Source organism: Salvia hispanica, chromosome 2 (genome assembly GCF_023119035.1).
Source record: "Salvia hispanica cultivar TCC Black 2014 chromosome 2, UniMelb_Shisp_WGS_1.0, whole genome shotgun sequence".
In the NCBI taxonomy this organism is placed as follows: Eukaryota; Viridiplantae; Streptophyta; class Magnoliopsida; order Lamiales; family Lamiaceae; genus Salvia; species Salvia hispanica.
This window is the reverse complement of record NC_062966.1, coordinates 7,375,443-7,389,223: the sequence shown is the minus strand read 5'-3', so window position 1 is coordinate 7,389,223 and position 13,781 is coordinate 7,375,443. Positions and strand designations below refer to the sequence as shown.

General features: G+C 34.8%; 2 protein-coding genes and 1 non-coding gene across 4 annotated transcripts; 2 read left to right on the top strand and 1 right to left on the bottom strand.

The window, feature by feature from the left end:
- Nucleotides 1–67: 67 nt before the first annotated feature.
- On the bottom strand, nt 68–140 carry TRNAR-UCU. The gene has a single exon. It is a non-coding gene; the product is annotated as a tRNA-Arg (tRNA).
- A 3,637-nt stretch (nt 141–3,777) lies between these two features.
- Nucleotides 3,778–4,455, top strand: LOC125204766. Its single transcript, XM_048103494.1, has one exon. It carries the CDS (start codon nt 3,910–3,912, stop codon nt 4,327–4,329), a length of 420 nt encoding a protein of 139 aa, XP_047959451.1. The 5' UTR covers nt 3,778–3,909; the 3' UTR covers nt 4,330–4,455.
- A 955-nt stretch (nt 4,456–5,410) lies between these two features.
- Nucleotides 5,411–7,996, top strand: LOC125207760 (glucomannan 4-beta-mannosyltransferase 9-like). Of its 2 annotated transcripts, XM_048107238.1 has the most exons (8): nt 5,411–6,014; nt 6,082–6,334; nt 6,409–6,519; nt 6,600–6,736; nt 6,812–6,925; nt 6,996–7,195; nt 7,274–7,468; nt 7,559–7,996. In XM_048107238.1, the coding sequence occupies exons 1-8, from the start codon at nt 5,595–5,597 to the stop codon at nt 7,716–7,718; spliced, it is 1,590 nt and encodes a 529-aa protein (XP_047963195.1). In that variant the 5' UTR covers nt 5,411–5,594; the 3' UTR covers nt 7,719–7,996. The 2 variants fall into 2 exon arrangements, with proteins under 2 accessions (XP_047963195.1, XP_047963194.1); XM_048107237.1 differs by having other exon boundaries at nt 6,996–7,468.
- Nucleotides 7,997–13,781: the final 5,785 nt, after the last annotated feature.

Sequence of the window (13,781 nt, the reverse complement as noted above, 5' to 3'; positions counted from 1 at the left end):
AATATATATCGACTCCTTTTCATATTGTCAAGAAATACACCTAAAATTTTAACACAATTGTAAAATGCACGCCCAGTGGGACTCGAACCCACAATCGCCTGATTAGAAGTCAGACGCCTTATCCATTAGGCCATGGGCGCTTCTTGTTTCAACATTTGCATTTGTATTAGTATATAATACTACCTCTGTCCACCAAAATTTACCATTTTTCATTTCGTCGGTCCTCCAAAATTTGTCTCATTTCACTTTTATCATTTTTGGTAGGGGACCCCATATTCCACTAACTCATTCCTACTCACATTTTATTATAAAACTAATATATAAAACTAGAACCCACAATCCACTAACTTTTTCAAATCACTTTCCATTACATTTCTTAAAATCCGTGCCGGATCAAAGTAGGATAAATTTTTGTCCATCGATTGACACTCTACACAGATTAATAAGTGTGTTAAGATTTAAATTTGCAAAAGTCTTTCATTTAATTAATTGTGTATAGAGTTGTTTCTGGAGAACAGTCTCTGCTTGTTAAAATTACAATTATAGCTTCTCTTTCTATGTCACATCATCCTTAATTGGCAACAATGCAATCAAAAGGCTTATTATCCTTTTCCAGCGCTATTAAAATAACCCTAAAAAATATGGAGCAGCCTTAAATCTTTGGACTAGTTGTTCCACCCATGGTAGTCACTAGCCCCAGTGGTAGATATCCTTGGTAACCACCAAAAAAACCAACCCCAACAAACGTATTTGATCAAGTCTACGGTACGGCCATTGATTAAGTCTACGATATGGCCAATCGCAAATGAGTTCCGTGGAAGATCGTAGGCAGTCAACGTGTTTAATCTTCGAGTTTAATAATCTTTACTATGGATGCATCTCCAACCTTCTGGCAGATCACAACTCGGTCGTGTGACTTGATCACTCTTGAAACCTTTCCATGTTCAAGTGCTACTTTCAAAACTAATTCATTAGTTGCGTTTGAAAAGCTTCTCAGCCTCAGCACGAGTAGGCCTAAGATTGTCGGTCATACTATCAACAACATGAGTTACAACTACCGGCTTTCCAGCCATGTACATTTAAAAACAACAGAGTTCAGGCACAAGAACCCTGAAAGTACAAAAGAAAACTCACTACTAAAAAAAAAGCAAGGAAGTTAAATGGCATAAGATTACTCACACTTTATTATAAGAAGTACTCCCTCCATCCTATAATAAGAGTCCAATTTTGACATTTCGTTCATTCTACAATAAGGGTCATATTTCACTTTTACCATAAATGATAAGTATGCTTCACATTCCACCCACATTTTGTTATAAAACTATATATAAGTAGGATTTATATTCACTAACTTATTCAATCCACTTTTCTTTACATTTCTTAAAACTCGTGCTCAAACTAAATATGACTCCTATTGTAAGACGGATGGAGTATGTAATAGCAGAATACACACATTACTAATTTTTCAACTCATTTTTCTTTACATTTTTTAAAATATGTGCTGAGTTAAAGTGAGATATATTAGAGCAACTCCAAGGGGTAAGCTATATAGAAAAGATATAATCTCTTTGTCGGCTAATAAGAGTCTCATTTCTTTTTGGCACGAGTTTTAAGAAATATTAAGAAAAATAGACGAAAAAAAGTTGGTGGTATATGAGTCTCACTTGTATATATTTTAGTTTTAAATGCAATGTGAGTAGACATGCCCAACGTTCTGGAACCACTGGTTCCGAAAAATCTCGAATCGGTACCGAACCTTGAGCGTATTTCGCGGTTACGGTTTTGGTTCTGAACCGACGGTTTTTCGGTGAATTTTTGCGGTTCTGGTTCGATTTTCCGGTTTTCAGCAGTTTTTTGCTGTTCCGACACGGTTTTGTTTTTTGAAATTGTATAACTTGAACCGGCCCATGGTTCCAAAGGTGGCGGTTCTGGCTCCATTTAAATCTCACGGCTTCGATTCAAACTTGTAACCACCGGTTACGATTTTGCGGTTAACCGCCCAAACCGTAAACCGTGGCCATCTCTAAATGTGAGTGGAATGTGTGGTCTATTATTATTTTTAGTAAAAATGAACCAGCACTCCTATTCGCGGACGGACCGAAATAGAAAAACGTAACTCCTATTCGCGAACAACGAGAGTATAATCTATTTACCGTCTCTAAAACGAAAATATACTCTTCAAAAAAGTACTAACAAATTCCACAGGGAAAAAGTATATTGAAAAGTAAATTATTTTATAAAATAAAAATATAGTAAAAGATGCATTCCTTCAAAGCATAAAGACATAATAACTTTCTCGGATACTTTCCCTATTGGAGAATGATTATTCATGAAAAGAATGCAAATATGGTAGTCATAAGATTTTACTACAATAAAGAGATAAAAATATCTCTTTGAAAAAAGTATAATACCTAATCAAATATCTTTTTCTTTAAAAATAATCTTTCATAAAAAGATAAAAATGATTTTTAAAAGAACATAAATATAATAATTATAAAATTTTACCTTACTATTTATTTCTTCCATTAGAGATGCTCGGACGAGAGGATATATTTTATAACTACGCTCAACAAGATTAAAATATGCAAATTGGCCGCGCCCTATTTGTCAAATGTTACATTATTCTATAGATGGTCGTAATGGTCATCGGATGCATAATCCAAAACTAAGACTAAATATACATATTTATATTTTAAAATGAGAGGATAAGATTAAAACCCACAAATTTTAATAAATAATTCCTTCGTCTGTGAAGAGGAGTTCTGTTTTTACATTTTAGTCAATCTGCGAATAAGAGTCCATGTTCACTTTTACTATAAATGACAATAGAGCCTCACATTCGACTAACCCAATTCACTCACATTTCATTTAAAACTATTATATACAAATGAGACTCATATTCCACCTACTTTTCTTAACATTTCTTACAACCTGTGCAGCCAACAAATGAGACTCTTAATGGTGGACGAAAGGAGTAGTAGACAAAATATCAGCAAAAGGGTAATATCGTCATTATGTTATCATATGATAATTTTCGTGGATTTTTTTAATATCAATATAGTGTATTACAAATATCTACACAAGGAATGAGTATTTCAACACAAGTATACGAAAATATCAACACATTAATATTTTACGTACACTATATTGAGATTTTTTGCATTTGTTGGTAAAAAAAAAATACACTTATCCTCATGTACAAAAACTAAAATAAAAATTATTAAATTTCATCATCCGAACATCGTCGGAACATATGTAATTGAGATCTCGTTAGAACCATTATAAAATTACCTTTAATTTGATAGTATTTTTTACGAAAAAATAATTTAAATAAAAAAATTTACTAAATTTAAAGTTTTTGGGATAATTTTGATGAGATAATTGACCTAAATATCCTTCAAATTTATTTTAAAATTATTTAAATTTAAAATATAATACACTTGATATTATTTTATTCATTAGATCTCTTAACCTAACCTAATAGCTGAGAATTAATCATTATTTGAAATTGCTAATATGATAACTCATTCCATAGATACCACAGGTTTATATATAGGTATGTGAAAGTCAACATTTTCATTGTTATTATTGGTTTTTTCCCATAAATATGGAATACCAATTTTTGAAGTTGTATATCTCGCCTAGAGATTATTTTATGCAAGTGTAACAATTTACTAATACTACAAACTAGTACTATATCTGTGTAGATGGTCAATGGACACGCAACGAACCACCGGGAACATTCTAGTTGTCGCACACACTCATCTTCTACAGTTGCCCACACCTTTCCAGCACCTTCTACACCAATCCCAGAATTATAAATACACCATTCCTCCCAATATTCTTCATCAACAACACCAAACATTCCAAAACCAACAAACACACGTGTATTATATAAAGCAAGCAAGGATGAAGGCGGTGGTCGACAAGAAACAGGACAAAGTGGTGATCGCAGCGGAGTGCGGCGCCGACGAAGGGCGGAAGCACTTGGAGAAGGTTGAGCTGCGGACGCACGATGCCGAGACGGTGAAGTACGTGGAGAGGAAGATGTCCGACAAGGGTGTGGGGAGGCTGGACCGCCATCCGGCCGATGGGCTGCCGCTGAAGCACCAGCCCAAGAAAGGCCACGGCGGCAAGTACACGTGGGAGGGCCCACAGAGGGAGTTTGAGGCCGAGCAGGAGGCTGAGCCCGCGATTGACCACAAGGATCCCAACTACGTGGAGGAGGATGCGGGCGATGAGATGGTGGTGGGAGAGGTGGAGACGCCTAAGCTGGCGGAGGAAGGGGTGGCGCGTCTTCAAGTTGATCCTCGCTTGAATATTAATTAACTAGAATAACGGTCTAGTCCTGAGTTAACTTTTGAATGTGAATTTCTGTCCCAGTTTGTTTCCAAGAAATTGCTGTAATATGCTGTGTTTTTTCATATATAAACGGCACGGCCAAGCTTTATCAAATAAGTGGTCTATATTGAATTCTTTTGTGTTGATAACTACAACACTTAAATAAATGATATTTTTATTAAATTTTATTTATACAAGAAGTACTCTACAATAATAAATACAGTAAATGAATAGAAAAATTCAGTTTCCTTATAAAATATTTTTTAAAAACAAACATAACTAAATACTACTCCCAATAGTGTAAAATTTTTAACATATAATTACGTTTAATAAATCTCAAGTCAAAATACCAATCGCATAAAGCGTTTCAAATAATTTATTTTATAATTTAACCATATATTTAAAAATTCTCATAATTAAATATTTTTCATTCTATAAATATAATTAAAAATGTCTGATTGGTAAAGTAAAAGAAGAAAAAAAAGAGAGAGAAGTGGAGTTAGTGAATTGTGATAGATCATATTATTAGTAGCACATTTAAATGTTAAAAAATTTCCATATTTAAAAATTTGTCTAAAATGAATGTCTAAAAATCATAAAATTGGTCTAATTTTTTTTTGGACGGCAGCATATAATTTGATTAGCTTGCTGAGCTGATCCAATGACCAATAGACATGTCTTGATACCACCCTGGGCCCTGACCCTACCTTTGTAGTAAAAAATTAAATTAAATAACAAAAACAACTATATCATTCCATCAAATAAATATTTATTACTGATGAAATTTGATTGTGTCTGTGAATTGTAGTGTGTATCAGCAAAATAAGTGTAGGAAAACTATATCCGCGGCGGAAATTTTGCAATTGAAGAGTCGTTTTCAGCCGTCAAGATCCATGAGTTTGTTAAAAAACAGATTAGCCCGCGAAATATTAGCACTCAGAATACAGAAAATAACATGAAAATTTGTAGTAGTAAAATATTTAGCAAACCTCAAAATAGAACTTCTATAAAGAGGTTGTTTGCCTCCCATTCCATCCATTTCTGTCTCCTCATCTCGTTTCTAGCAACATTTGCATTCCTCACCAAGGCCAGAGAACAAGTTTTTTCTGGCCAATTTCTGAAAAAAAGAAAACAAAAGAAATAGAAAAAAAAAAGACGCGTGCCGTTGTGGTTGTTGAGCTGCATTGATTTGTTTTTTCCCATTTGAGAGAAACAAAATCAAAAGAAATAGTGTTAATATATATACCTAAAAAATGGATCGGTTTTGGGTGCTGCCGGAATCATTTTCCGGCGTCCAGAGCGTCATGACGGAGCAATTGCTGGTAATTTGGGGGCTAATTAAGGCGCCATTAATCATACCGTTGCTGAATTTGGGAGTGTTTGTGTGCTTGTCGATGTCAGTAATGCTGTTCATTGAAAGGCTGTACATGGGCGTGGTCATCACATACGTCAAGATCTTCGGCCGCAAACCAGATAAGAGGTACAAATGGGAGGCTTTGAAGGACGATTTGGAGCACGGAAACTCTGCGTATCCCGTCGTTCTCATCCAAATCCCAATGTTCAACGAAAGAGAGGTCTACCAGCTCTCCATCGGAGCTGCATGCGGCCTCTCTTGGCCGTCCGATCGATTCATCGTCCAAGTTCTCGACGATTCAACCGACTCCACCATCAAGGTACGTAAATAAGTACTATTTCATTATCACAAGTATTGTATTTATGTACTAACATTCAATTTAACAGAATATGGTGGAGATGGAGTGCCAGCGATGGGCGAGCAAAGGGATCAACATCAAATACGAAATCCGAGACAAGAGAACTGGTTACAAATCCGGAGCCCTTAAAGAAGGCCTCACACGCTCCTACGTTAAACACTGCGACTACGTGGCAATATTCGACGCAGATTTCCAACCAGAACCCGATTTCCTGTGGCGAGCCATCCCTTTCCTCGTCCACAACCCTGCCCTCGCCCTCGTTCAAGCTCGCTGGAAATTCGGTATCGAATTTCTTTATTTTTATTTTTATGCTTAGTCTTTAATTTTAACAAATACTAATGATTTTGCTTCGCAGTGAATGCGAACGAATGCATGATGACAAGAATGCAAGAGATGTCGCTCGACTATCATTTCACTGTTGAGCAAGAAGTTGGCTCATCTACATATGCTTTCTTTGGCTTCAACGGTATATAATCACACATTCTTATGATATTATATAGTTGCATTTTAGTAGTAATGAATTTTTGATGTTTGTGAAAATTCAAGGAACTGGCGGTGTGTGGAGGATTGCTGCAATCGAGGAGGCGGGAGGATGGAAAGATCGTACGACAGTTGAAGATATGGACTTGGCTGTTCGCGCGAGCCTCAAGGGATGGAAGTTTTTGTATCTTGGCTCTCTAGAGGTATTAACTGGAAAATGCATATTTGATGAAATGATGTACTGAAAAATATACTGAGATTGTTGTTTGTTGTTGCAGGTGAGAAGCGAGTTGCCTAGCACGTTCAAGGCATATCGACACCAACAACATCGTTGGTCGTGTGGCCCTGCAAATCTGTTTAGAAAGATGTTTTGTGAGATTATAAGAAACAAGGTTTGTCTGAATATGAATATGGATTGGGAAAGATGATCAAACTAACTAGTCTACATGTGTTTATTTGCAGAAAGTAACAGCATGGAAGAAGGTTTATGTGATATACAGTTTCTTCTTCATAAGGAAGATAATAGCCCATATAGTCACTTTTCTGTTCTACTGCATAGTGCTTCCTGCTACTGTGTTGATACCCGAAGTTGAGATCCCGAAATGGGGCGCGGTTTACATTCCTACCATCATCACCCTCCTCAACGCAGTTGGAACTCCGAGGTCCCATTCGAGTTGGCCTAATGCCTCATTTCACTTTTCTTTGTTTGTTGTCATGAGTTTGAATGTGTGTGTGTGTAGGTCAGTCCATTTGCTTATTTTCTGGATCCTGTTCGAGAATGTGATGGCAATGCACCGGGCCAAGGCCACCCTGATGGGGTTGTTTGAGATTGGGAGAGTGAACGAATGGATTGTCACTGAGAAACTCGGGGAGGCCCTTAGGTTGAAATCCGCAATCAAAGCTTTCAAGAAACATCGGTTTAGGATTGGAGATAGGTACAGTTTGTGATCAGTGAGTGCATTTCTTGATCACGTATATAAATATATATATGCAAGAATCTGATAGCTATTTTTTTCCCCAAACAGAATCCAATTGGTAGAGCTTTTTACTGGTTGCTACCTCTTCTTTTGTGGCTGCTATGACTATTCGTATGGGAAACACAACTTCTTCATATACCTCTTTGTCCAGTCAATGGCCTTCATCATCATGGGATTTGGCTATGTTGGCACCTTCGTCCCTTCATGAGATCACTACGTGGAGGAACTGCTCGTTGCTTGCTTCGATTAGTGTTTTGCTGAATTTGGAAGCATGGGGCAGTCTTGGCTTCCAAGTTCTTGCTTCACTTTTCTCTTCATTTCTTAATCTTTTATACTGCTTTTTAATTAGATTTCATGTAGAAAGTAAGTGTATTCTTTTAGGTTTAGGCATAAGAGTTGGAGCTCAGGGTAGTGGAATTATGTTTTTTTTCACAGAAAATTGTACACAACACTATTGTTTATTTGTATCAATTTCATTTTCTGGTTGTTTGTGGATTCAAAATTGTGTGTCTAATAGAGAGCAAAAAACAGGAAATCAAAGCTAGTCTGGAAAGCAGCAGATGGAACATTAGCGCACACTGCACTGTAATACCAAACAAACTTCCAATCTTAATTTTGTTTTCTGATAAAATAAAATAAATAAGTAAAAAAAAAGAGAAACACAATAGTAATTTAACAGTAGAAACTTATTGCTTCCAGCTACTGGGATTAATAGGAGATGCAATCAATAAAATATTGTATTCACCCAAGTGCTGCTTTAAATATTGATGATCAGAAAAATTGAAAGGTAAGGCTCTCTATTCCGGTAGTTGTGAGTCCTATATAAACTCATAAATAAAATATTTCAACATCAAAAACCAAAGAACTAAGGGCATCCACAATCCCTTCCCGAATTCCAGGCCCAAGTCTCCTCCACATCATCATTCAACTCATTTTATGCTTCAGGCCACAACTCCCACAACCTTATAGGCCCCATCCAGGGCCCATTCAGGCCACCAACATTAAATTGCATTATTCACCACTTCAAACTATTTTAATCTTAAAATTGAAAACGTTGAATAATTATATTTCAAAAATTCATTGTTTATTCAGAATTTATAAAATACAAACCCTAGAACTTTAAAAAAATTTACAAACCCTATAAACTAAAAATTACAATTCATAAAAATTGAAAATGTTGAACAATTATATTTCTGAAAATTCATAGGAATAATGTAAAAGGAATGAAAATGTTGTGGAGTTTAAATAGCTAAAAAATTTTAAAATCAATTTTTAATAAAAGAAATTGGGGTCTGTGTCTGGCCTGTACCCACAACGTCGGCCCGAATCGTAACGGGGCGCGTCCCAGGAGCTCGCAACACCAAGCCGGACTGCAACAGGCACGGCCTCAGGCCTTTTGGCGGCCCAAGTCACGGGCCCAGACCCAATCTCCATCTACAACACTCCGAGCTGGACCCAAGTGTGGTCTGGCCCGGAGCGCCGTGGATGCTCCAATTTAAGGAGTACTCCCTCCGTCCGTGAATAGGAGTCCGTTTTTCCATTTTAGTCCGTCCGCGAATAGGAGTCCCGGTTCACTTTTTCCATAAATGGTAATAGGGTCCCACCTTCCACTAACTCATTCCACTCACATTTCATTTAAAACTAATATATACAAGTGGGACCTCAATTCCATTAACTTTTTTCCACTCACTTTACTTAACACTTTTTAAAACCCGTGCCATTCATAAATGAGACTCCTAATGGCAGACGGATAGAGTAATTCCGTAAGGGACTCATCAAACAGATAAGATTGTTTAATAATTGAGAAAATAATACTTCTAACTTCTTCAAAAATTTTAACAATGCGTTTAATCTATAGTATAGTTGAAACCGCATCTATATATGCTCCAGGAGTCAGAATTACCACTATGTGTCCATGCACTTAACATTATCGTTGCTCACACAATTTTTTAGTACATATATACAACTAGGGATGTCAATCGGGCCGACCCATCGGGTTTCGGGCCAACCCTACTCGGGTTGCGGGTCAATCGGGTCCGGGCTTGCCGGATTGTGATTTCTTTCGGGTTGTAAAAGTTCGGCCCTAACCCTAAAAGCTCGGGTTTCGGGCTAGCCCGACGGGTTAATCGGGTTGCTACCGATAAGGTTAAGGCTCGAACAATCCAATAGATCATGATGAAAATTAGTTATATTTATAAAATATAAAATATTTAATTATGATAAATTTGGTATATATGCTTAAACTCAATCATAAAATACTAATATTTGTGATATTTCGTAAAATTTTAATACATGTTAAAAATTTTAATATTCTTTTAGTGAGATTAGTTTATATAACAATTATTATATTAATAAAAATTCAATACATAATTTATATATTTACCATAAAATTGAAAGTTATCTTTTTTTAGTTATCTATGTCATAAAATTAGTCAACGAAGTGTCGAATTAGGAGTAAAAAAATGGAAAATGAAAATTTTACCGGGTTACCGGGCCAGCCCATCGGGTTTTCGGGTCTGGCCCTAACGGGTTGCGGGTTAATCGGGTGCGGGCTTATCGGGTTTTATTTTTATCGGGCTAGAAATTTCCGACCCTAACCCTACAAATTTAGCGGGCTATTCGGGCCAGCCCAAAGGTTGCGGGCTACATTGACATCCCTATATACAGCGACGGATCTACTCGGTGCCAAGCCCCCGCGCCAGCGGGGGCTTGCCCGGCGCCGGACCTCGAACCACCCTTATACCGCCGTGCTCTGACCGTCTCCGCCCTGGAGTGAGCCGCCGAGCCCCGACTCCGTCTCCCCTGTGCAGGCTGTACTCCTCCCGTCCTCCCCCTCAATTTTAATTTCTGTAACAGAAAATTGGGGAAGAAGAAGAAGAAAAAAGTAGGCTTTTTTTTATTTTGGACTATTTAATTAACTATTGGATTACTATTTTATTTTGGGCCTTTTAATTTAAATATCAAACAATGCCAACCCTAAGCCCTTACACAAGCTAGAGATTTTCGAATTGATTGATTTCGTCTGCCTCTGCCGGAGTTCTTTAGCGCGATTTAGGTAAGAATTCATGTAAATAGGTGATATATCATATTGAGTATCTCAAGGGCTCAATTTCAATTTCTCAAGTTTTATTTGCTTCAATGCTTTTTAATTTAATTTGTACAAGTATGCTTCAATTTTCAATCTTCATAAATCATAATTGATTAATTGGCTTGGATTTGATAGTTAGATAGTTAGGTGAAAATAGAATTAGTATAAAATCATTTACATTGTCTAAATAGTATGTTTGTAAAGTTATAACTGTATGAATATATATCATCTAACACTAAGAAATTTACTACCTCTGTCCACCAAAATTTGTCCTATTTTTCCATTTCTGTTCGTCCCCCAAAATTTGTCTTATTTCACTTTTATCATTTTTAGTAGTGAACCACATATTCCACTAACTCATTTCTACTCACATTTTATTATAAAATTAATATATAAAAGTCGGTGGTTAGTTAGCATCAATCTTATGTATGCTGTAGTAAATATAAGAAGGCATTCTTTAATACTCTATCCGTCCCTAATAATTGTCACTCTTGGTGTTGACACGGTGTTGATACAGGTTTTAAGGAATGTAAAGAAAAATTATTAAAAAAATTAGTGAAATATGGGACACACTTTTTTATATGATTTTATAATAAAATATGAGTAAATTAGTGAGTTAGTGAAATGTGAGACATCATTTTACCATTTATGGTCTAAATGAAGTTGACAATTATTATGGGATATGGAAAAAAGTGACAATTATTGTGGAACGGAGGGAGTAATAATTAATGTGTAGATATTGTGTAATTTTTTGTTTTAATAAATTTTAATTAAAATTTAAAATATTATAATATTTTAATTTAAAATTTGAAAAATAATGTAAAAAAGTTTTGTATGAGTAGCGAATGGGGTACAAACATAGAATAGAATGAGATACCGTATGTTTTACGACTGTCGTATTAACTAGCTAGGAGTATGATTTATGGGGAGACGAATCACAATTCATTTGCGAATTAGGTTTACCGCTTATCCTTGCCATTAAATGCCGTACATCTATTTGTCCATTCTTTTTCTTTTTCTATTTTTTGTCTAGATTTTCAACTTTAATAGAGTAATGCAAAAATTAATCTTCAATAAAATTTGATCTCGAAATAAACTTTTGATCATATTATTTGCGATTCATAACCGGGATATCTAATATACTATGATTTCAAGGATGATTTTTCCAGCCCAAACATTTGCTGTCAAAGCCCCTATAATGAAAAATCACAATTACTAAAAATAAGCTTTTATGGGCTGTCTTAATTTCTAAGGTATATTTACTTGGATTAATTATTTACAAAATTATGAAATTTTATGAAATTTTATATCTTAAAAATTTGAATGACAAATAATAAAATTTTCAAAATTCTCAATTATTACATTTGATCAAATTTGTGCTATTATTATTTTTACTTCGTAAACTAAAAATTATGTCGTTAGTCGTCTACGCCCGTCACATAAATATACATTTAAGTTACTATTTATTGCTAACGGGGAGTGATCAATTGCTAACTCATCATTTAATTGCTAACTATAACTAATTTAAGGCCATAGGATTTTAGAAAATGTGTGGTCTACAATTTGCCATGTGTAATTTTCGTTTTTATTAATAAAAATAAAAAAAGATAAAAAAAACGCCAAATTAGGGTTTTAGATGAAAATGTCAATATAGTGTTTCGAAAATATCAACACAATGCTTTGAGAATGTCAATACGATGCTTTAAGAATGTTAACCCATTGCTTATATTGACATTCTACATGTATTATATCGACATATTTTATATAGTATGTTGACATTTCTGCTTGTACGAAAAAATTGAAAAATTTTTGAATTTTTTTTCAAATTTTGACGTCGGAACATATGCATATATGATATCGTTGGAATCCTTATAAAATTATCTTTAAATTGATATATGTTATATGAATTTAAAGTTTTGGGATTTCTTTTAAAAGTTAGTTATAACTAAACATGTAGTTAATTGACATTAATACCCCTATTGATATTTTATGGAATTAATCCTATGGCTTTATTGACGTTTTTTGTTGATCGTATTGATATTTCTTGGTTGATGATCTAGCCCTTAATTTGAATATCTAATGGCTATTATTTAGTTGTAGTTAGCAATTAGGTATTGAGTTAGCAATATAACACTCCCCTATTGCTAACACTAAAGTTTTACACTTATGCACCAATTTAACATTGATTTGTCTCCAAAAAAATTATTCCCTCTGTTGCTGAGTCGTATTTTTTTTTGGATTGTCCCACAGTAGCTGAATCATTTCATTTTTTGGTAAAAAAGTATTTTACTCTCTATTACTTTATCTGTCTACATCTCTTTATCTTTTTTCCTTTCCATTCTATTCCTCTTTTTACTTAACTCATTTAAAATAATTTTTCTTAAATATCGTGCGAAAAGGAAATGCCTCTATTACAGAAAGACGGAGGGAGAGTATTATAGGACAATTGAAAATTTTTTAAAAGGTGGGAGAATAAAGAAAGGATGACATATTTTCTTGGCGAAGGAGACTCGTCTTGTCCTTTAAATTAAAACATATAGATATGGTAATACTAATTTGAAATCTATACATCTATGCATATATTAGAGGTGAATTTTAACTTAGTTTTGAATATTTATGAATTTTAGGTATGATTTTAATATTTATAAATTTAAGGTATGAATTTGAATTAGGCGAATTTTAACTTAGTTTTGAATATTTATGAATTTTAGGTATGATTTTAATATTCTCATTTCAACCCGCTACCCGCGGGGTATCGGGTACCTATTACCCGACGATAACGGAAAACGGGGCGGGATCGGGTAGTGTGTTTTAGAGTTTTGCGGGTAGCGGGTATACCCATTACCCGCGCGGGTATACCCGTTAGTCCCGATAATACCCGTTATTATTAGTATTAGCCATATACCATCTCTTAATACTCCCTCCGTTCCATATTAATAGAGGCGTTTCAAATAGTTAGAGTGGAGGAAAAAAAAGTAAATAGTTAAATAATAATAGCCATATACGCACTCATTTTGAAAAATTAAAAATAAATAGTTAGAATGGATAAAAAATAAAGTAAGAGAGATAATAATGAAGAGAAGAGTATTTATATTAGTATTATTTTTTCAAAATGAGTGAAGAAAATAAAATGCCCCTATTAAGGCAGAATAGTGAGAGTACATTATATAATCTAAGAGTTGT